The sequence below is a fragment of the Zonotrichia albicollis genome, chromosome 14 (assembly GCF_047830755.1).
Source record: "Zonotrichia albicollis isolate bZonAlb1 chromosome 14, bZonAlb1.hap1, whole genome shotgun sequence".
In the NCBI taxonomy this organism is placed as follows: domain Eukaryota; kingdom Metazoa; phylum Chordata; class Aves; order Passeriformes; family Passerellidae; genus Zonotrichia; species Zonotrichia albicollis.
In genome coordinates this window covers 11,351,670-11,374,721 of record NC_133832.1, presented here as the reverse complement: position 1 = coordinate 11,374,721, position 23,052 = coordinate 11,351,670, and the positions used below count along the sequence as shown (strand labels likewise).

The following is a 23,052-nucleotide window of genomic DNA, read 5'->3' as shown; positions in this document are numbered from 1 at the left end:
TACTCCACATGAATAATGGATGCTATTTAAAATGTTTGCTTAAGAACAATGAGTTCATTGTATCAATAATGAAAAGTTCTGCTGTGGACCACTTTGTAATGTTTTGATTGTCGTGATTTATACCACTCTTGAGGTCAGATGGTAGAACTTCACTTAATTACTGTATTTAACCTACAGTCATTACTGAAGGTGGGGAGGGAATACATTTTAGCTTGGTTCTGCAACGTCTGTCACAATGGGGATTCTTGAGAACTACTTTAAACAAATAATTGCAGATTATTGCAGTGGAGTGGAGGGAAATGGGGAGGCTTCAGTGGACATTTTGCTAGAAAATTGAGAATTAGCTTCAGTTTTATTACTTGAGGTATGTTTATGGGAGTTACAGTAAGGAGAATCATGGCCTCAATTGTCACACAGAGACCAGAGTCTAGGAGCTATAAAAGGGGAAATTGCTGTGTCACAAGGGAAACCGGTTTTCTGTAAACTAATAAAAATGATGTTATAATGATTTCTCTGTGATCCCTCAGGGATTTTTAGGGACATATTTGTTAAAGAAACCTGAAAGCTATTGTATTTCCCTGGTTTTAAGTTTTCTTAATGACTGTCCTGTACAGAATATTCCTTGGTGCAGTGTCTTCTTCTCAAGTAACTATTCACAGTCTTTTCTCATTTCCTTTCCAGGAATTTGTACTTTATTCTGTGATAACATAGCACTAGGCTCATCAACATAAGTAAAAAATGTATGTTTTCTTTCCTGCCTGACAGAATTAAAGTTTAGAAAGAATAACTTAAAGTCAAGTGAAACCTGAGAAAGAGTGGGAAATGTTGAGTGAAAGAGAAATTGCAAAATTCATTTTGGACCAAGCTGAAAAATGTCAGTTTTTCTGCAAGGCATCTGGTCCATGCTATTTCAAGCCTAACTTTTAGTTTAATCTTTGTGCAGTTTTGAAAGTAAGCGTCATTAACTTTCATTTCAAAAAATATTTTCCTTCCTTTTCTTCAGCTTGAGTTATAATTTCAGTTTGGCCTGGATTCATTTATCTTTGCGGTCCCTTTCTCTCCTAAAGGTCTGTTCTTCCAGTGAACGTAACGTTAATTGAAAAAAATGTCACCAGCTTTGTTACTGAATTAAAGCAGCTTTAATTGCTAATGGGAGCTTTCCATAAACAGTGAGTGAAGTTATAACCCCACATAAATATGCAGGGTTTCAAAAATTTGAGCGTGGCCACTGACCACATTTTACTAAAGGAAACAAGACAGCAATAAACATGCTGCTTTTTTTTTGCTGAAGAGAAATTTTTCAGGACTTTAGTAATATCTCTATATTATTTAAATATATTATCATATTATTTTGTCTAAGAATATAATTTTACTGAGACTAGAATTACTTGCATACCTGCCTGTAGTTATCATCCACACTTGGTTTTATTGTATTAATGACTATTTAAAAATAAGTAAGCTAAGACACTGTAAACATACTGTAAATATGTTCCTGTATTAATATTTGTCAAAAGCAAATCAGGTATTTAGTTATGATTGTTATTTCATTGAATTATGGAATTATTGCCCTTCTGCATTATATAAAGTTATTTGAAGTTAGTTTATAATTCTATAAATATTTATGAACATATCCTAAATAAAAAGCATGAAATTATTATTAATGCATTTTGCTACAACAAATATAGCAAGTTTTGGTTACAGTTGTTCAGGTACAGAGAAAACTTCTCCATGTTTGTTTTATTTTCTGCTCACTGTCATCTTGTTCCTGTGATGTTTCCATGCTGTTGTATAGTGATGATCATGTATTATCTTTGTAGATGTCTTAAACGTTGTTTTATTGGTGTGAATGAGAGATGCTTTCCCTTTGTCCCAAGTGTTAGTTTGTATTTTTGGTAGGAATTATCAATAACTTGCTGGAACCATGTCTGTTTGTAAGACCTACTCAAGAGGCCTGAGTGGTGGGTGTAGGTTCTAGCCAGACAAAAGAACCACCAGATAGTGAGCTGTCAGGTTTGCTTTCTGTCATATTTCTTTCCTGTTGCTTTCCAGACAAGCAGCCTAAGTTATGTTATTTTTTTCTTGCCTCATACAGAAGATGGATGGTACTTGTGGTACCATAGGAGTCAAATGAAGCCATGGTACAAAGTTGCATCTTCTAGTGACGAGAGTATTTTTGCAGATGGAGTAGATTACCTGGACAAAATGGAGTGTTAAGACTCTTATCTATAGTCCTGGTGGCATGTATTGCTCATTCTCACACTAGCCCTTACAAATACCAGGATGAAAATCCTATTAAAACTGAGACCTTTTCTGTCATCGTATTCAGTTTTCAAAGCAAAACCCATAAGCAACAGGAAAGAGACTCCAAAATCCATTAAGCTACATAGCAAAAAATGACCCTGCTAGGAAAGCAAGCTTGTTTTGTATTTCTTGTGGAGAATGGAGAAGTTGATGTCTCTACCATCAGCTGTGGCTCTGATCATAAAGGGCCACTGTATGCTATTATGTTCTAGCAGGCAGTTCTACCACAGTGTTATATGAAGGCCCCTTCCAGGCCTCTGGTCTTTTTAGAGAAGTCAAACCACAAGGTAATTCTCTTTTCTTCTGAAAGTAATAGAAATATGTAGTTTAAATGGCCAGTCTCTGTACATTGGGGTCTTGTTTTCTAATGGTGCCTGGAAGAGACTTTATGCATGAACTGTGCTTGTTTCACTAATTGGATTGTTGCATTCAGCTGCTGTGAGTTGCTTTGACAATACCCAGTGGTGCCTCTGCATTTTGTGAGCGAGGGTACAATCATGGTGCATCAGTTTCACCACAACTGTAGCTGTTTTAAAACCATCACATTTGCTGGCCACTCAATAAAGGTCATTCTGTTTGTGACAGAACAAGCCAGCCAGAAAAGAATTACATGGCTTCTTGCCAAAGAAAAAAAAGGGCACCAGAGAAATATTTTATCTTTAAACATGTCTCCCTTTCTATTATTTTTTTTCTTTGGGATTCTGTCCAAAGAAATGAAGTATATTATTCATGTGCCTTTTGGGAGAAAGAATATTTGAAATAGCCTTTCAGCAATGCATCACTGAGGTCAATATGTGTATGTCAGATACAGGTGTTGCAGTTTTATTTACTATGCAGGGTAGAGGGATGCAGTCTGATCCATCAAAGTAAGGAGAAGCTGGCTTCCTCCACATTCCACCTGAGTGTGCAGCAACTGCTTTAGTGCAGTCTGAGTGCTGCTACATCACAGTCTTCACTGCCCACCTTTCTTTGTGCTGGTAATGTTATTCTGGAACACTTAGGAGAAAAGGCACGATTTTGGTCTTCAAACGCCAAGTGAAAATTTAAGTCATTCTTTCAAAGGCAACTGCTGGGGCAGAACCTCCCTGAGTATTTCAAAGCAATCCCATGGCACTGGAGTGTTAAAGGTGGGTCCAGGAGTGTTTGAAGGTCAAACTCAGTGTTGTTGCTCTGAGAAACTCTGTGAAGGACACAGGAACTGAAGCTTCAGTAGGGAGTGAAATCTTTCTCAAATTGTCAATAATGTATTTTATTTAAGAGGAAAATCATTGAAGAAAATAAAAATAATAGGAAGAGTTTTCCTGTGCCACACCAGATGTGCAGCTCCATTCGGATTTCCTGGAGGAGTCAGTGGGGGGTATGTCCAGTGTATTAGCCTTTTCCATACTGCTTGAATATGATGTCAGTTGGCCATGAATTGATCTCTGCCACTTTCTAAAATAGTGTAAATTTGAATCCAAATTATCACTTCTCCCTTCTTTGGCCAGTATATTGTATATGTTTTAAATTTGGCATGGCAAAGGGTCTTTCCCATCATTCAGGCTTAGACGCTTAGATCTAAACTGAATATTTTTATAAACTCTTTCTGGAATAATGCACACCAATGTCTTTGGAAATATGGCTGAAACAATTGTAAATGATCTCTGAATTAACACAAAAATTCTGTGTGACTTTAGCTGAAGCATATTTAGGCTAATATTAATTGTCAGTGTTTTAAAACTCTTGGCAGGGAATGGGCAAGATCTAGAACATACAGGATTTAGCTCTCTTCCTGCTTCACTCCCAAGGTGTTATAGTTCCAGGGTGTAAGAGGAGAATAAAATACTACTATATATGGAAAATGAGGTGGGAGTATGATATGGAAGGCTGAGGAATTAGAAAGTCAAGTTATTTCTCTTCTGCTGTTCAGGATAGATAATGTGATAAATCCAGTCATCTCCAGAGTCCTGAGTACGGAGAGCATTTGGGAGTGTGCTTATGGTAGGCTGAAGGTCTGAAGTGGTTTATGCAAGAGTACCTGGACCACTGATGTAATAAAATCAATGGAATTGTAGAAGGGTTGTGCTTCTCTGCATGCCTGTAGGACATGGTCTCAGCCCTTTGTGTTTCACAGTGCCTTTATTTTGAATCATCCCTCAGTTCCACATCATCCACAGTGACAGAGGTAAATCACAATGGGGAAGTAAATCGAGTGGAAGCCATGAAGTGTAGCAGAGGAGGACAACAGTGCTATTTCTGAAAGACAGGAGTGAAGACAACAAGACTTCTGTTACAGGAGAGACAAAAGGGATATCCAAAGAATGAGGACATAGGTGTAAAGTGTAGACCTTTTAAAACAGGGAAAAAAAATTTCTACATTAAAAAGAATAAAAAGAAAAGGAATTAATGAAGTGATGGGCTATGCTCCAAACAGTGAGCAATAATATCTGGCACCAAGAGCTAAGACCTTAGTGGGAGCTGTTAAACAGCAGTACAGCTGGAATGTGATTCTACACCTCTTTTACACTATTTTACATAGCACAGTCATACTCCAGTGTTTAAAGAATATGCTTTATAAATTTTTGTGCTTTTATTGCCCCTTTTTTTTCAGAAACAAAACTAATAGAACTTTTTTTTGTAAAAAGAAAGATGTTGGCATGATAATTCACTGTAGGGAGAGTGTTGAGTACAATCAGGAGGGACCAGCTCCCCAGAGTTAGCACAGGCATCATATTTTGAGCCTAGAACATCTGTACATTAATAATTAGTAAGGTTAGATGGAAATTTCTTATTGAAGTCAACTCCATTTGCTTGCAGGCGTGACCGACCTGATTTTAACTTGTATTTCATACCTGCACAGAGATAACTACACTGGCAGAAAGTGTTAAAGAAATCTTTCTTAGTTTACTTGGGGGTAAAACACAGAAGTAGACAAGAAGTGTCACCCTATTGCAGGAGGGCAGAGATGGAATCAGAACCTTTTGGTTTACAGTATTGATTTGCACTAAACAACATTTCTACTCTTCATACCAGGGACCTCCATTGTTCTGTGAAATCTCGCTTTGCTTGAATGACTATAGTAATGGTCAACTGGGAGATCAGAACTATCAGTGCTTGGGCTTCTAGCTGTGTATGCCAGTTACTGTATATTTTCTCCTTCAGATTAGATAATGCTAAAGTTCTTGCATATTTTAGTTTGCTACCCATTGTAGTTTGCTAACCATGCAATCAGATTTTTGAGGCTTTGTATTCATGGAAGAGTAGTCATGCATTGGTATGATATCAAAGCAAATGGAATAAAAGTTCTTTTGTTTCACTGAATATCAGATTGAATATTCAAATAACATATAAGTACTTTAAATAATAATAAACACTTGGCAGCATAATTGTGTGTAAAGCCCAACATAATTGGAGTACTGAGCCTGTTTGGTCTCAAGGATGTGTTTGCTACAGCTGCCTAATTTAGCAAAGCAATTCTGAGAAAACATAAAGAACAATTTGGTTTGAACCTATGAAAACAGGGGGTATGTGGTTTACATGCAACTCCTTCCTTGTAACAGTTAATCTTCTGCTCTGCAGTAGAGTGGAATTTTCTATCTTCCTTTTCCTCTTCAAGCTAACAATTGATAGTCTGTCTCGGATATATGTACATCCCACTTAGTCAGACAGTCCTTATCTGTGCACTTGTTGAACATGTTATAGTGAAATAACTAATTAACAGCATATTCTGTAGAGAATTCTGTGCCACTTTTAAAGCAGGCCACAGAGTACTTATCCTGAGATGCAGATATCCTATTTTGGTAAGTGATTTCCAAAGGCACACAGGACAGGTCTTTCAGAGGTATTTAGGCTTTCAACACACAGAGAATGACATTGTGAAAAGCAATGAGAATTGTGTGTAGCTGTCATTGAAGGCAGTGGAATGCAGGTACCTCACCTGCTGAGGTTCTTCAGCATCTGCAGCTTAATTGCCTTTGAAAACCTGTTCTCACCATCCTACCCAAGTTGCTTTTGGAAATGAAAGACAGATGTCTGTGAAAATGTTGCCTCTGCTGTACTGTGAAGTGAGCCTGTTTCTGAGTCATAGGCAAATGTATTTGTTGTTTCTGGCTATTGCCATTTCTAGACCATTTAACAGAATCTTTAGTATTTACCAAGTACACATGCAAGAACAAGACTTTTTTTCTATATTTATTTATAATATAAAACTAAGACACAATTTTACATGTTCAGTGATTTTACTGCAGCATCCTGCATAGATATGAGTCTGTAGTTCAGCAGCAGTTAACAAAGATCTAGAGGACAGGAAGAATGAAGAATGCATGACTGTCATGGTTTGAGCCTGGCACAGAGCCAGTGCCCCCATGAAAATGCCTCACCCTGGTGTCTGCTGTGAGATGTGACCAGGAATAAGCAAAACAGGCTCCAACTTAAACATTAATAACACTTTATTACCTAAAACTACAGGGAAAAAATAGGAAAGACTATAAGGAAAAGAAAAAAAATTGAAAACCTTACAAAAACCACTTTTCCTCCTCCCCACTCCCTGACTTTCCCAATCCAATACATTCTCTCAAAAATACCAACTGCCCAGCCCGGTACGACACTTTAGTATACTCAAACTGCAGTTCATGAAGAGGAACGGAGTCCTTCTTGTTCCATAGGCTTCTGGAAACACACTGAAATCCCGGATGCTTCTTTGTCACTTCGGCACCGCCCGGAAAAGTCCATTTGCCGCTTGTGACATGTTCCTTCCATGCTCAGTGCTCTCACCACCGAGACATGGATCAGAGCTGCTTTTAGGGTGGTCTTTCAAGGATGCCTTGTCTCACTCCAAAAAGGCACAGTCTCTGCTTTTGGGACATCTGTCCCCCCCATATATTTCCAACCCCCTGGGGCCGGGGGGTCCTCACGAATGAACCCTCCTGGTTTTGAGGCACTGCCTCCCCCTAAATGCAGTCTGTGTCACAGGAACAACTGAGTCCATGGCTACAGGAAAAAGTCCAGCCAAAAGGCCACTCCAAATCATCTCTCCCCATCCAATCATCTCCACAATCTCCGAGCCAAGTCATCTCATCTCTCGTCTCCCTTCTTATTCAGCTTCGAGGAGGATTAGCATTTTCGTAAGGCCCCAATCATGCAAGAAAGGGTTAAAAGTTTTCAGTCTCTGTCTGTCGGTCCCGGAACGGCTCCCACGCATGCTGCCCACACGCTGCCGCTGCGGCCGGGCAGTCTTCCTCCCCCTTCTCGCTGGCTGCTCTCCTGGGGGGGGGAAGGGGGGCTGGCTGCTCGAGGGCTCGATGTCTCTTGGGGCTCCCCCACCCTTCCATCCTTGGAGCCCCCCCCGAAGCCCCCTCAACCCCATTTCTGTCCAGGCCCTGGGCCTACCACGTGGCTGGCCCCTCCCCCGCCCAGCAGCAGCGGGCCGGGCGAGGGAGAGAGGTCTGAACTCCTCGGCCGACGATGTCCAAAGAGGAAATGCCAGGGCAGTGCCCTGCTTTTAACCCCTGTGTATTCTCGGAGGTGTGTCCAAAACCCACTGGCCACACCGGACGCCAGTCTCAAACCCAAAACCTTCATTGGTTTGACCACAGCTTCCCAGAATTCCCAACTTCTTCCTGGTCAAACCATGACACTCCACCCTTCACCTCCGAGAATACACTTTCTAAAATTATCAACAGAACTACAAAACACTTCTACACAATAATACCTCAGATTCACTATGACTATCTATCTACCTTAACTTAGTACATGCTTTCCTTATTCTTCTTGGTCTCATCTCACAGCTTTACCTCATCATTCTCCCGTGATTCGATTCCCGGTCAGGGAACCAAAAAATGTCATGGTTTGAGCCTGGCACAGAGCCAGTGCCCCCATGAAAATGCCTCACCCTGGTGTCTGCTGTGAGATGTGACCAGGAATAAGCAAAACAGGCTCCAACTTAAACATTAATAACACTTTATTACCTAAAACTACAGGGAAAAAATAGGAAAGACTATAAGGAAAAGAAAAAAAATTGAAAACCTTACAAAAACCACTTTTCCTCCTCCCCACTCCCTGACTTTCCCAATCCAATACATTCTCTCAAAAATACCAACTGCCCAGCCCGGTACGACACTTTAGTATACTCAAACTGCAGTTCATGAAGAGGAACGGAGTCCTTCTTGTTCCATAGGCTTCTGGAAACACACTGAAATCCCGGATGCTTCTTTGTCACTTCGGCACCGCCCGGAAAAGTCCATTTGCCGCTTGTGACATGTTCCTTCCATGCTCAGTGCTCTCACCACCGAGACATGGATCAGAGCTGCTTTTAGGGTGGTCTTTCAAGGATGCCTTGTCTCACTCCAAAAAGGCACAGTCTCTGCTTTTGGGACATCTGTCCCCCCCATATATTTCCAACCCCCTGGGGCCGGGGGGTCCTCACGAATGAACCCTCCTGGTTTTGAGGCACTGCCTCCCCCTAAATGCAGTCTGTGTCACAGGAACAACTGAGTCCATGGCTACAGGAAAAAGTCCAGCCAAAAGGCCACTCCAAATCATCTCTCCCCATCCAATCATCTCCACAATCTCCGAGCCAAGTCATCTCATCTCTCGTCTCCCTTCTTATTCAGCTTCGAGGAGGATTAGCATTTTCGTAAGGCCCCAATCATGCAAGAAAGGGTTAAAAGTTTTCAGTCTCTGTCTGTCGGTCCCGGAACGGCTCCCACGCATGCTGCCCACACGCTGCCGCTGCGGCCGGGCAGTCTTCCTCCCCCTTCTCGCTGGCTGCTCTCCTGGGGGGGGGAAGGGGGGCTGGCTGCTCGAGGGCTCGATGTCTCTTGGGGCTCCCCCACCCTTCCATCCTTGGAGCCCCCCCCGAAGCCCCCTCAACCCCATTTCTGTCCAGGCCCTGGGCCTACCACGTGGCTGGCCCCTCCCCCGCCCAGCAGCAGCGGGCCGGGCGAGGGAGAGAGGTCTGAACTCCTCGGCCGACGATGTCCAAAGAGGAAATGCCAGGGCAGTGCCCTGCTTTTAACCCCTGTGTATTCTCGGAGGTGTGTCCAAAACCCACTGGCCACACCGGACGCCAGTCTCAAACCCAAAACCTTCATTGGTTTGACCACAGCTTCCCAGAATTCCCAACTTCTTCCTGGTCAAACCATGACACTGACCTTTTGCTGATACCATTCTATGTTCATGGTGATCCAGCAGTATACACTTCCATTATGCTAATTTTTGGACAAATTTTGAGGGCATACGCGTGTCTGTCAAAAGGTTCTTTATATGCAGAACCAAGTTTTGCCCAAGGTAAGGTAAGGTTGAACTTCAGCAGAAGTTGCCTCTGAAGTCATATATGTCACCTGAGTCCAGTTTCCCTGTGAAGCCTGTCATACTGGTATTTCCAGTTGTCAGTTATCAGAGCAGTAAACTAGAAAAATTCTGCCCATGCCTAACCAGTGCTACCTTTTTTCTTTTTTTTTTTTCCGTATCTTGTGCTGTAGAAAAGTCTGGATCTGAAGCCCAGACCTCGGAGAGATGAAGCTAGAGCTAAATGTTTGAATCACATCCCTGTCTCTGTTTAGCGAATCCTTATGCTGAAATGTTTGCATATTTCTGTATAATCCAGTGTAGTATTCGATGTGAGCTGCCCTCCTGAGCTAAATCAGGAACAGCATGTGCTGTAACTGCCCAGAGATCTGACACACACCTGGGGTATCTTCCCCCATCTGAGCTTACTGTCTCCAGCCCCTGTATTTAAAAGGTGCAAAATAAAGCAGCCAAAACATATTCTGTGTGTTAGGAGAGAAAGGACATGTGATGCTAAACGTCTGATTTTTGGTGCAACGAAAAAAACTTCCAATAGCCAAATGCTGTTACAAGTTTGGATAATAAAAGCAAGGCACTGTTTCCCCTTTAGTCCCTTTCTTGAATAGCAGGTGAAGCCAAAGGGATTTCCTGACTGGGAGGCAGTGGGAAGTCTCTAATCTGCAGGTTACATGAGCCTGTTGTGTGTCACCACCCTGCAGAACAAACCAGGTTATTTTTGAGACACGGAGCATTATGCTGCAAGGAGGGGAGTCAGGTCACTGATACAGAGCACTGAGCCAGTCCAGCCTTGTTCTGCTGCCTCATCTGGGTGAAATCTTCTGGAAGGTAACTTGTTACCCCCGAGCTTTGTGCTGGGTCAGGTGTTGCTTATTGATGCCATGTGAATTCTCTAGTAACTTTGTAAATTGTCATCCTGTGGCATCACTGCAAGAAGAATTGGTTTAAAGCAGATCAGATCATAGATTCGGTGCTCTGGTCAATGCAGGTGAACTATATTTGTATGTTCAAGCTCAATTCAGACCAAATCTGTATTACCAAGTAGTTAGCCAGTATACAGACTGGTTTAGAATTAATATGAGGCCTTGTAATTAACAAACACATCATTGTTATGAAGAGAAATGTACTGAAAAATATAGGAAATACTGCTATACAAAAGCTCCATATTGCCAGCTATTAGAAAAAACAAGGCAGAAATAGCCAGTTAAGTGACAAAAATGAAACACATATGCAGACTGTGAATATGGATCCATAAATTATCATTTATATTACCATAAAAACTCATTTAAATTTCAGAATACTTTTAAGCTCGGTAGTCACCCTTTGATTGCTTTTTCTTTTTTTTCCTCTTTTTTTTTTTTTTTTTTTTTTTGTGTTCAGAATAAATAAAAGGAAATTAACTTATGGGTTGAGATATGAAACACATTCCAGCTGCAAGGGCAATTAAAATGCTGGCTACTAAAGGGTGAGATGTTGATGAGGAGAGACTTTGAAAGGCTGATAGCATCAGTTAATGAAAATTCTCAGAGGCATAAGATCTGTTTGCTCAGGTAGTTTGGAAACTGAAAGTGTAGATAAAGGTTAGGAAGTGGAATAAATATTTTTCTAACATGATTGACTGAAGGTCAGATAGAAAGAATAATTTTGCTATGTCTGAGGACAATTCAACTAGCATTATTTTTTTCCAAGATATTTATCTGAGGTGAATCCAGAGTTTTTTTGTGATGAATATGTATTTCAATTCATAGTCTGATTACCATAATCTCCTGTGATTGTTTCTTGAAAGGAACAATATTTATCACTTTTTAGACTCAGTAGTTCCAAACACCTTAAGAGGAGGCAGACAGCAATAGTAAACACTCATGCTAAAAACCCTAATGTATCATGATATAGAGCTAACTTGTATTACCAATATTTTTAAGTTTACAGCATACTTTGAAATTATGTTTTTCACTCTTTGAATATATGAAGCCAAGTTTTAGGTATTTTCAAAATCCTATGCTGTTGATAAGTAAGTTTCGTTTTTCAGAACATCTACTGCCTTTAACAGAATAAAGGCAGTGATTCTCTCTTTTGGCTAAAAAAGTTGTTTAAGCTTAAAAAGAATTTTGTTTCCTTTCTCAGATGATGATTCCACACAATACTTTCCTTTTTAACTCTATTTGTAAATGTATCACAATTATGCAACTTTACCTGGAATAATAAATATTAGTTTCCATCTGTATCCCAGCTCACTGGCTGCCTTAGCTATTCAGCTTGCTCTAGTAAATAAGAGAAAAATGCATTCTGAAATGCCATGTGGATGGAACATGGCTTTACATGGAATGTAAAGACAGGCTGTCTTTTCTAGACTGATGATTGTTGACTCTGTGGTTCCTAATTAGAATAATTTTTTTTGAGATAAATATGTAAACACAATTAGGTCTGTACTTTTAACATGCAGTAAATCAGCCTCATTGGATGAGTGTTAGTCAACACATTGGGATTTTTGTTCTTTTTGTTTTTCAATTGCAGGTAGAGATTGTGAGTGATACTTGATGGTGATGCTTTACACAGCTTTGTTATTTTCTGTGTTTTCTTCCATTGATTTCCATGCATGTTTCAAATACAGAAAAATTACACAGCATCACTCTCTCTCTCCTGACTAGAGAGAGAATGTAAGAGATTGTCATCCAAATGTGCCTGAAGTTAAGGACAGATGAAGTCCACCTAGGCCTCATTAGGGTCAGCTCACTGTGTCTGATGTCAAGAGGATTATGGCTAGATACTTTCTATACTTTCTAACAAGACTAGATCTGGTTTTTTTCGGTAATCTATGCACAGGGGTAATATAAATACAAACAAAGCCTGATGGGTCTGAAGGAAATGGTTGCTAATATCTGTGTTTCTTGGTTTCTTCTGTTTTTACCCAAAGAAGCTTCTGATCTGATTATATTATTCAAATGCTTTTCAGCTGAAGGCTGGTCTGTTGCAAGGAGCAAGACTCCTTGCTTGCTCCATGCAAGAGGCAGTAAGTGAGGCTGCAAAACCATGGTTGTGATCTAGGAGAGATGAAAGATGAGGAATCCAAGGGAAAGCCTCTACAGAAAACTGCATCTTGGCAAGGCTGTGGTATTGTACTAAAGTTAGTACAGTTAGCTTTCTGATACCACTAGGATGCAGAATACTCAGCAAATTATTTATTCTGGATTTGCTGATGGCATTTGGAGCATGTCCTTGCTGGAGAATTCAGGGCACTCAGGGAAGTTGGTGTCAGTGGTAAATACCATAGGAATTTAACTCCATAGATTTCCATCTCACTGTGTATGTAACAGCACCGTGCTTACTGCCTAGTTTTAGGGTTTGGGCTGGGCAGATGAAGCCCTGGACTCTGTAGATCTTCCCTGGTGTAGTATCTGTACTAAGCCATTTTAATTACTTTTGTTAGCCAGATATTCTAAAGCTTGGAAGCTAATTACTTTTAATGCTAATGTAGTTTTACAATTTTGCAATTTGCATGTAAAAAGTTTTCTCTTTGGGAGATATCTCTGCTATTCCTAGACCCATGTCTCCAGATTTCAGCACTGTCTGGCGACAGAGTGCCCTCACAGCTCTGGTGGCATCAGCATCAGTGCAGAGGATACCCTACTGCCCATATCACTGGACAACACAATGCTCTTCACCTTCTGTCACTTCTCAAAATTCAGTATTCCTTTTTCTGATTTTCAGTGCTAAGTCCACCTTTTCTTCACAATTGTTTACCTGTTATATTTTCAAGTGGAATTTACTCTGGTTCTCACGTGATTCCATCTTGTCTGTTCTGTTACCAAATCTGTATCCAGAAGCTCACTTGATTATTATTCCTTTGAAAATTATTTAAATCAAGATTTGCATAGCAAAGCTAAAACTAGAACACAGCTCTTTTGATAAACTTTGGATCATATCCTTGTACTGAGGTCTCCCTATCTGTCCTACACCAGATTTGCCCACAACATTGTGAAAGTCATATGAATAAGTCCCCCTGTGGAAGTGACAGCATTGCTTACGGCATCTTTTTGTCTTGTCCTTGGTTATTGAACTCTTTGATCCCTTACTACATTGCTCTCATTTTACACTGGCACAGCTTCATTCAAAAACAACGTAGTTGCACTGACCTAAAACTGGAGTAAAATGAGAGGCGAGTTAGATGCAAGGTTGTTATGAAAGAATAGATCAAGGTGAAGTGGGTTCAGAAAGAGCCATTTAGGGAGAAAAACAGGTATTTTACTTGCATTCAGCAGCTCTGAATTTCTGCAGTTTTAGCTGTATCCCATCCCTAACAAATATGAACCAGATGGTTCCTGTAAATTCTTCTCTGCAGCTAGGCAAGTTCACATTCACTCAAGCAAGCTGTCATACCTATTTGTGTATATTTTTCTGTTTATGGATGACAGGTTGCAGTACTGTAGTGTATGTACAGAGTAAGCTAGAGGTTTACAGAACAGAAAAAGCAGAAATTAAAAAAAAATCATTTCAATGTGTTTGCTACTTGGTCTAGAAGGTTGTCTGCTACCAGAGTAGTGGAGTGTAACACTTTACATGTTGGTTACTAGCTAGAAGTGATCAGGTCAAAACCAGATGGGTTGCACTTACTCTATTTTATTTAATTTGAACATGTGTGAGACAGAAGGAGCATTCCAGGGTTGCCATCATTTACTGAATTGCTTCCTGGTGACTGTTCAGTAGCTTGTTCCTTGCTTCTTCCCCTACTTATGAAGTTGTTAAGCAGACCTGGGTTATGCAAAGCATACTTGCCCCACGGACATGTTGGGATTTTGGATAATGGGGAATTTTGGGGTTGGCTAGTTGTTTTTGAACTTGTGCCTAACATGGTGATCTGTTTGCTTTCAAATTAGTGTCAGGTTCAGTGCCAAACACACAGAATATCTAAGTATATCTCAACTTACCAACCTCTGGTACACTTGAAGTGTAAGCTGGCATCATAGCAATTGTATTTATCATGGGGGATCACTTGGCTGGATGGCCTCGTTTTTGGTGAGTTCACTGTGCCCTTGACAAACACAGCTCAACACTTAAATCCCTGAAGTCCACCGATGGGCCAGAAGCATAGATCTCTGTATCTTGTCCCAGATACATAGTTCTAAACAGAAGTATTCAGATCAGAGCCAATGTTCATTCAGGTGGCACAAGCATGCTGCATGTCAGGAAAATACACCCCTCATAGATTGCTGGTATTCAGCAAGGCAAAAGGAAGAGCAAGTGCTCTTCTATTTCTGTAGGAGGCTAAAGGTCCAAGGTCTTAGCAAGAGTGTTCAGGGAAAAGAGATTTACATAAGTGGTAACTTTTTTCAGTAAGTACTTTGGTGCCAACTGCAAGGGCTCATGTGATGCTACAGATGTTCCAGTGTGATCATTTAGTCATGTCACATTAATGATTGCTGTTATTTAAACAAGAGTAAGTTCAGTGATGTAGCACATAGAATTTCATATGGCTGAGCAAACTGCTGACATGAATTTTGCCTATGTGAATGTGAGAGAAGTTTTGTGAGCTTTCAGAGATGCAAAAGAGTAAAATGTCCTCTTCACTTGTGTTAGTAGGGTCAGTGGAGAGAAGCTTTTATCAAAGGAATAATCAGAAAGACTGAGGCACAGACTTTACTTCCCTGACAGAGGTAGCAAGATACTGGCTGAATTTGTTTCTTAGTCCAGCTTAAGGGAGGACTGGCCAGAATGTAATTCCATCTGCATTGCTTAAAGTACAGAGATGGCATTGCAACAAATAAGATTTTCACTGCTTTATGAGAAATTTATTTAGAATGTTTTCCTTTTTTGCAAGCTTCAGTCTGCAAAACTCAAAATACTTGCTTCAGCTCACAGAGAGACAAGCTGGGCATTTGTTTGGTTTTAGTTTTATTACTATGTTTACCTACAACCCAGTCATTTTGAACAATGTTTAGATGAGGGCTAGCTATTTGAATTCATCAATATTTTTAAAATAAGCCAGACAATGGCATACTTGAATGTTAAGGCTAGGATCAGCTAAGCTTTTAATGATGCAGATCAGATTGACCTGTGAGATTGCACTCGAAGATGACAGGAGCAAACTGTGTGTTAGATGACCTGGCAAGTGTGGCCACAGCCATCATGTTACCAGATTAGTCTTAAATCTGTAACGCCAACTTGTTAATAACATAGTGCAGAGAAGAGATGTGGTGCCTTCAGATGAACCAGCCTCAGAAACAGTGCTTCCAGAAAAATGCCTGCTTTCATCCCACTATTTTTCATTTCCAAGGTATGACTAAAAAAAAGAAGTTGAAAGATCAGATTGGGGCCTAAATAATTTTTTTCTTGTGGTCTGTATTGGTGTTAATGATTACAGAATGAGCAGCCACTGAATTTTGTGATGATATTATGATCCCCGTTTCAAGATTATCTCAAGTTTTTCTTGCCTTAACTAATATTTTTTGGCTGTCTTGACAGAAGTAGTATGAACTGGCAACAGTATTGGTGAAATCCCTTCCTGCACATCTGCTCCACAGACCTGTGGTGAATTATCAGTTCTTTAGTGTTTTGGAGTAAATGTGATGCACACCAGACAAAGACTTTGAACCGGAGATAGTTGCCATGGCTGGCTGTTGCCTTCTCCCTTAGGGGGAACAAGATGAGAGGTACCTGTGAGAGTTCTGCACCTCCAGGGGGCTGAGGGATGAGCATTCATGTGTCTCCTGAGGGCAGGGTGTGGACAGGCACCATGTGCAGGCCTGGTCAGTGACAGTGCACGCAACACGGGAAATCATTTCGCTGTCCATTACCCAGGCAGTGCTCCCAGAGTGGCACAGCTTGCATTGTTATGCTAGAAAGAAAAGTTCACATTGCAAGATAAAATGGTCCTTTTAGTTAAACAATCATACTGCTTATGTAACAGCTCTTTTAATGGTAAAGTACAGCTGGAGCCTGGAACATGTTGTTTACAGAAATACCAGATAAGGGAAATGATGTAAAATGCAGTAAATGGTGCTGGAGGCATTAGACATAGGGAGAGACCTGAGACTGGAGCAGTGAGGGTGCAGGTGGCACCGTCCCGTGAGAGCAGGAGGTTTGAGCTAAGCTTTAGTAAACCAGGAGAATGGACTCTGTAAAGGTCACCAGAGGACTGGTGTAAGGAGCTGCTGCAGGAAGGGCACATGGTTCTTCTCAAAGCAAGGACGGGAGAGGGCCCAAGAGAGAGGAGCTGGCGCAGCACAGACGGCGCCCATAGGGGGGATTTCCAGAACTGGCAAGGGTAGAGGGGACTATGATGGTGAAGATTTGATGTGACAAGGAGAAAGAGGAGGAAGAGAAGACAGAAATTACAAAGCTCTGGAACTTTTCGGTCTTAGTTTACTGTAATTGTATTTTCATGCATAGGAGAAAGGCTGCTGAGTAATCTTGTACTTTCTTGAAATGGTAACCACTGACTAATACACATGCATACAAAAATACACATATACTCACCCACACAAACATGCAATTGCACAAAATTACGAAAATTGCCCAACTTTCTTCTGAGATATTCAAGGTTTGACAAAGCAAATTCTGACTCAGTGTTAGCTGAAACTGGGATGCAATGGCATCTTCACTCCAGCATATTCATTTTCCTTTTTTCCTTGAGATAGTTTATGAGCTTTGTATGTGTCATTAGCAAAAAACAGAGCTACGGATATGTTTGAAGTGTCAGTTTTTCATAATATTTTCAACTAATTTGTTCAATCTGAAGTAAAAAAACCTGGACTTATGGACTGTTGTTGTTTACAGCAAGCTCAAGGTTCATATTTAGATGTTATGTGAATGATGAAACAAAGTTGTAAATATTTATTACTGACTGAAATAATGTATTTTCAAAAGCACATCTTTGAACACAAAGCATTTGTAAATCCCCATTAGTGGTATTTATGCTTCCACATAAAAATTCCTCATTTGCAGCCAACTAAGTATCTTAGGCTTAGATCTTCCTGCTACATGTAATGCAATCACAATGCTGTCACAGACATCAGGACCATTTTTGTAAAATATGATGTTAAGGAAGACTGAGTTCATTGTGCTATACATATGTAAATGCCTCTCTTTCAGTAGTCTCAGAGGAAAGAAGATGCCAGAAAGAATTCTCAACCAGCGTACATATTAATTGTCACCACCTTTCATGGGATAGTAAAGTGCACTCATACAAAGAAAAGCATTAAGAATCAAGGAGGCTGCACAGGGAAAGTGAGGGCATTTGAGTGAGACCTAAGGAAGTCACACGGTAAATTATGATAATCTAATTGTAATCCAGAAAATCATTCTTCCCTTGTTTGTGTCTGTGATGAGGTAATGGTGCAGCTCCTCTGGCTTCACACAGCCACTACAAATTTACAGCAGGCTGTGGAAGATCAGGCTGCAGCACAAGTTCTTTGTTATTGTTGTACCTCTGCAAGGATGTCTGAGTTCAGAATAGCTGTTGGTGTAATTTGCAGCAGTGAACACGTTGTTCCTCTGTAGCTCAAACTCCTTTCAGTTTCAGAGAACTGGTTATCACAGAGCACAATTAAGTGGTTGTTGATCCTGTATGTTTACGTGGTTGTGTGTAAGCTTTTCAAAACTGGCTGTGGATAAGAAATCCACAGTATGACAAAATAATTGTCATTATCATTATTTTGCAAATAAATGATCTAGACAGAAACAGCACTCATATGGATATGCTTCAGTACAGTAGAACTCTACTGAAAACCACTAGGTGTGTTTGAAGTAGAATGACCTCTGCCTTTGATTGGCATCTGCTCAGAATTGAAGCAGTTAGAACTATGCACGAAATTAAATTTTCTGAATGAAAACAGGTTCCCAGCTACATATTAAAATAAAGAGATGCAAATCAATATCTGGTGATTTCTGCATAAGCATGACTTGGCAGAGATTGTCTTTAGTTCCACCACTTTTCACTCAGGGACTTGACTTGGGTTCTGCCTTTCGCCAAGGCACGGCTGCTCGCAAGAAATTGAAATGCTGTTTGCCTCTGTAATTTCCCACTGTGTAGTCCTTGGTCGTTCTGTGCTGCTTCTCTCCTGTGTAGAGGATGCTAACTGAGTTGGTATTACCTTAATGAGCACATTGAAAGTGTGGTTAATGCTGCTAGACTCCATATTTAAAAACATTTTTTGAAATCAGAGTGAGTGTCAGTAAAGTACTCTCCTGTGGCTGTGGCTCCAATGACTGGTACAATGACTTAATTGACATTCTTGTGCAGTGCTTGGATCCCTGCCAGTTAATGACCCATTGCTGCAGTCTGCACAGGCAAATCACCCCTTTTGTCCTGCTCCTCAGGCTGATGGACCTCTGCCCAAGTAATGGCTGCAGGCTCCTATTCTCAGCTGGCACAGACCCCAGCATGACCATAAACATCCCTGAAAGTATCATAATATGGTATATTGGACAGATTCTGCTAGGCCTCGCAGTGATATACCACCAAGATGTTCTGCTGAAGTTGGTGACTTTGCCAGTGGCATAGCTGAAAGGAGAAACTGGTCCCTACACTGTTGTTTTCTCAAGCAGTGAAGCACTTGCAGGCTCTCAGCTAGTCTGTGTCCCTTTAGATGATGCAAGTTTTTGTGAACCCTTTGTCAAACATTCAAAATAGCTTTTATTTTTGTTCTGATTTTAAATGGTTGTATTGTCTCTTCCCCCACAGGATTTTCCATTCTTCAGGCAATTATGGAAGCAGCAGTACAGAACAACTGGCAAGTGACAGCCAGATCTGTAGGAAGCATAAAAGATGTTCAAGAGTTCAGAAGAATTATAGAGGAGATGGACAGACGGCAAGAAAAAAGATACTTAATTGACTGTGAAGTAGACAGAATCAACACCATTTTGGAACAGGTATCTGCTTTTTGGAAATTGTGATCTCTCTGTGACAGACATCATGGCTATTTCTAGAACTGCTTATTTTTAGGGATTAAGTATCCTTTGAGATGTGAATCCCAACAACTGGCCAGTTACCTAGTAATATTAAAATGTCACACTGATGCTCATAGTTGGTGGCAGCACTTACATGTAATCTACCAGGAAACATCTCTGTGATATTTTTTTCCAAATGTTAATAATGAATATTTTTTAAGTAGATAAGGAACCTAGAACCTGAGCTGCCCCAGTAATATTACTGGAATCAAGGCTACTTGTAGTGATTGCAAGACAGGTGCAGTTTTTTAAGTGGAACATGAAACTAGAAATAAAAAGCCAGTCAAGTATCACAGAATCATCTTAAAGAATTCCCAGAAGGAAATCCTGCTAATGAAAAATGCAGCTGGTAGTCCAGACAATTCATTAGTACATTTTGGTACATGAAGTCCTCCCCTCTGCACAGCCAGTGCTGTTGATGGGCTTAAATTGTGGGTGATGGAGTCTAAACACCTTTGTGGGGCAAGATGCATCTGGAGTGACTGTTTTGCTCCTGCATGGCTTTCCCAGTGATTGCTTTGCCCCAGAGGAATGGCCAAACCCTCTGGCCATCCCAGAGTATTGCCCACTCTGCCTCTGTCCCTGGCTGTGCTGTGCAATGTGCTTGAAGAGGTGCAGTAACAGCTACACATTGTCAGCAGCAGACACAGGACAGTTCCCTGCTGCCTGGGCTCACAGTAAAGCTGGTGCTGGTGTGGCACCAAATCCATGCTGCTTGGTTACTCACAGGCATGTGGGAATTCACTTGCATTAAGACTGAAAACCCTCTGATTACTGCCACCTTGTAAATTTAACTGTGGGTTCATAGTATGGAATAGATCAATAACATTTAAATTTCACAAAGCATTAGCATATCTCTTGGAAATGTTGTATTGTAAACTAGCAACAAGCTGACCTCAGTGCCATAAACCCTGGGAAACATGAAAAATATATTCACTGTGTTCCTTCTCAAAATGTTCAGTTCCTGTCAGGCCTTGAGGAGTATCACAGAGGGTCAGGCTGTGGGGACAGCCAGGTGCCACAGCTGCTACTTACAGGGCAAGGAAGGAGGTGCTCAAGGCAACAGGGCACAAGCTGTGCTGGCCCCTAACTCTGACAACTGCTCTGGTTGTGATGCTAATACACAGCATTGCATGTTATGCTGTATTTTTAGGCAATATGGTGAGTGCTGTCTTTAAGGGAATTCATACTGAAAAGTGTAAGAAACTTCTCCTTTTTTTTTTCTGGTTGCTCATGTTCTTGGAAAAGATGCAAAACACCATACCTACTCACAGCCCACTCTTTTGAAAATGCTGCAGGAGAGCACTCCTGAGCCAAGCTTAAAGAGCTCTGTGGGCCCCCTCTCAGCTGAGATGAGAAGCAGGCCTTTTGTTTGATCTGACTTCATTTACATTTGTTCTCATTTTTTCTTCTATTGTCCAAGTAAGAGAAAAATAAGCCAAACCACTTCAGTGCCTACAAGGAAAGCTGTATACCAAGCAAACCATGTAGCAAAAAAAAACCTGGCAACTCTTTTTCTGCTACTATTCTAAATTCAACTCTCGTGAAGTTTAAATTTTGTTAAATGTATGATTTGGTCTTCTGTCAGTGTGATTAGCATAGGTTAAGTAAAAATTTGCTGGTGGAGTTCCCAGGTTTCCCCAAACTCTACAGTACATGCTGGTACCCCCAATGCTAAAAATATCTTCTGTCAACAATTTCCAGAGGTTTTTTTAATTGGATACTGAAAAGCAGTGACTTCAATTTCTGCAGGGAAAGTCAGTAATGGTGGATGGACCCTAGGTTGATGGCTGAACAATTATTGTTTGTAAGCTTTTCCTTCCATCTCCTCTGCTTACCCTGTTATCTTCTCATACAGTAGTTAAAAGTTTTCACAAACGTGTGTCATATTTAAATCCATCCATCCAGTTTGCTCAAGGGAATGGAGAGTTGTCTTTTTTTCAGCTAAGTGTGTTTGCTGATAGCATAATATTGAGGGGAGAGATAAGTCTGGATTTGCATATTTCAAATCTAGCATTTTATTGCAGTTTAAAAAGTCAATTCAGTGCTATGTGTGGAGTTTAGGAAGGCTGCTCAGCTGAGAAGCAGTAACATCTGAGCCTGGTACCACTTGCTGATGCACATTTGCAGATGGGTTTGTTTTTCCCAGTGAGAACAAAAGGAAGCCAAGACACCCTACCTGTCTGAGCTGCTGTGTCAGAGCACTGAGGGACAAACTGTGTCCCTCTGGGGGCTGGTACAGGCTGTCTCTACCCCGCTGCTTCTCCATGCCTGTCCCTTCTTTGGCCTCCTAGGAGCAGAAATCCAAAGGTCAGCCCTCCCATTAGCTTCTGGGAGCGCTGCCTGCCCCCAGAGAGGGGGTTTATGTGGCTACTGTGTGGCACCTGCTATTTCACTCTGAGTCAGCAGCAGCACTTGCCAGTGACCCTGGATTTCAGAGGCTTAAATAGAACTTATTCAAGAAGAAAAGTCATAGCAGAAATAAACAGACTGTAAACCACTAAACAGTCTACACACGCACTGAGTTTGCTATCAGACTTTTGGGCTCTTGGCCAGCCCATTCAGCAAGCTTGTCAGTGCTCTGCTCCAGGAGCCATGTATCATGGCTTTGTGTTAGTGCTTGGATTCAGTAAGAGTGACCTCTTTTCCTGCATCAGGCTGGTCAGTGTGTGCACTTCTCTTCCTTTGATCCTTTTTTCAACCAGTTCAGGGTATATATCTCTTCCAAAAATTCAGGCTTATCCAAAGACAATTACATATCTGGGGATTTTCTTCTGAGACTTCAGGTCATTCTGGAATATTCTGTACCTTCCTCCAGTGAGTCAGTGACCTTGAGTATTCTGTATGCCTTTAGCATATGGCACATGTGTGTATGTCCCTACATTTCCAAGGCCTGTCATATGAAGTATTTCTCTTCTCAGGATTGTCTGGTACCTCATCTTCCCAGCTGTGAATATAAGGTCAGGGAAAGAGGGAACCTCAGCTCCTACTCTGCCTGAGTAATCTGTTTTGTGCCAAATTTCATACTGTAGGCTGATTTGTTTCCATTCCCCATTCAGAAGATTTTGTGATGAGATTAATATTTTGTCCTGGAGGTGGATACCCTGCCCAAACCTCTTCAGCTGTAGAATAGAGGGAAGCAGAGAAATCAGTAGTTATTCTGTAAATTGCCATCTGTTTGTTCACCTGCCCTGTAGTTCTATAACCACTGAGCATGTGGATCTATATCCCCCTTGCACAACAAAACTATATCCAATTCAATCATCTACTGGCCTCTCAGGCACACAGATAGCAACACTTATATCATGCAAAATTCATAAGCTCCCCACACTTCTTGTCCCTTGATGCTAAAATATTCTGTATTTCTTCACAGATAGATATAAAATTTTGTTCTCATAAACAGAAGAACATTTTCTTCTGAGAGCTAACAGTAAGCCTTAGCCTGCTCAACTGTGTATTTAGAGAAATGTTTTTGAGTTAAGAAATAGTTTTTCTTATTCCCAGGATAATAAGCTGTATTTC

General features: G+C 40.9%; 1 protein-coding gene across 3 annotated transcripts in view; it reads left to right on the top strand.

The window, feature by feature from the left end:
• GRIA3 (glutamate ionotropic receptor AMPA type subunit 3) overlaps window positions 1-23,052 on the top strand; it is a 144,310-nt gene that overhangs the window by 46,272 nt on the left and 74,986 nt on the right. For all 3 annotated transcript variants that reach the window (XR_012582546.1, XM_005484445.3, XM_005484446.3), the window contains exon 4: window positions 19,265-19,452. Coding sequence is in view for 2 of the 3 variants with exons in the window: in XM_005484445.3 (XP_005484502.1) it covers window positions 19,265-19,452 (188 nt within the window). In the remaining variant the exon portion in view is untranslated. The remainder of the gene's footprint in view (window positions 1-19,264; window positions 19,453-23,052) is intronic.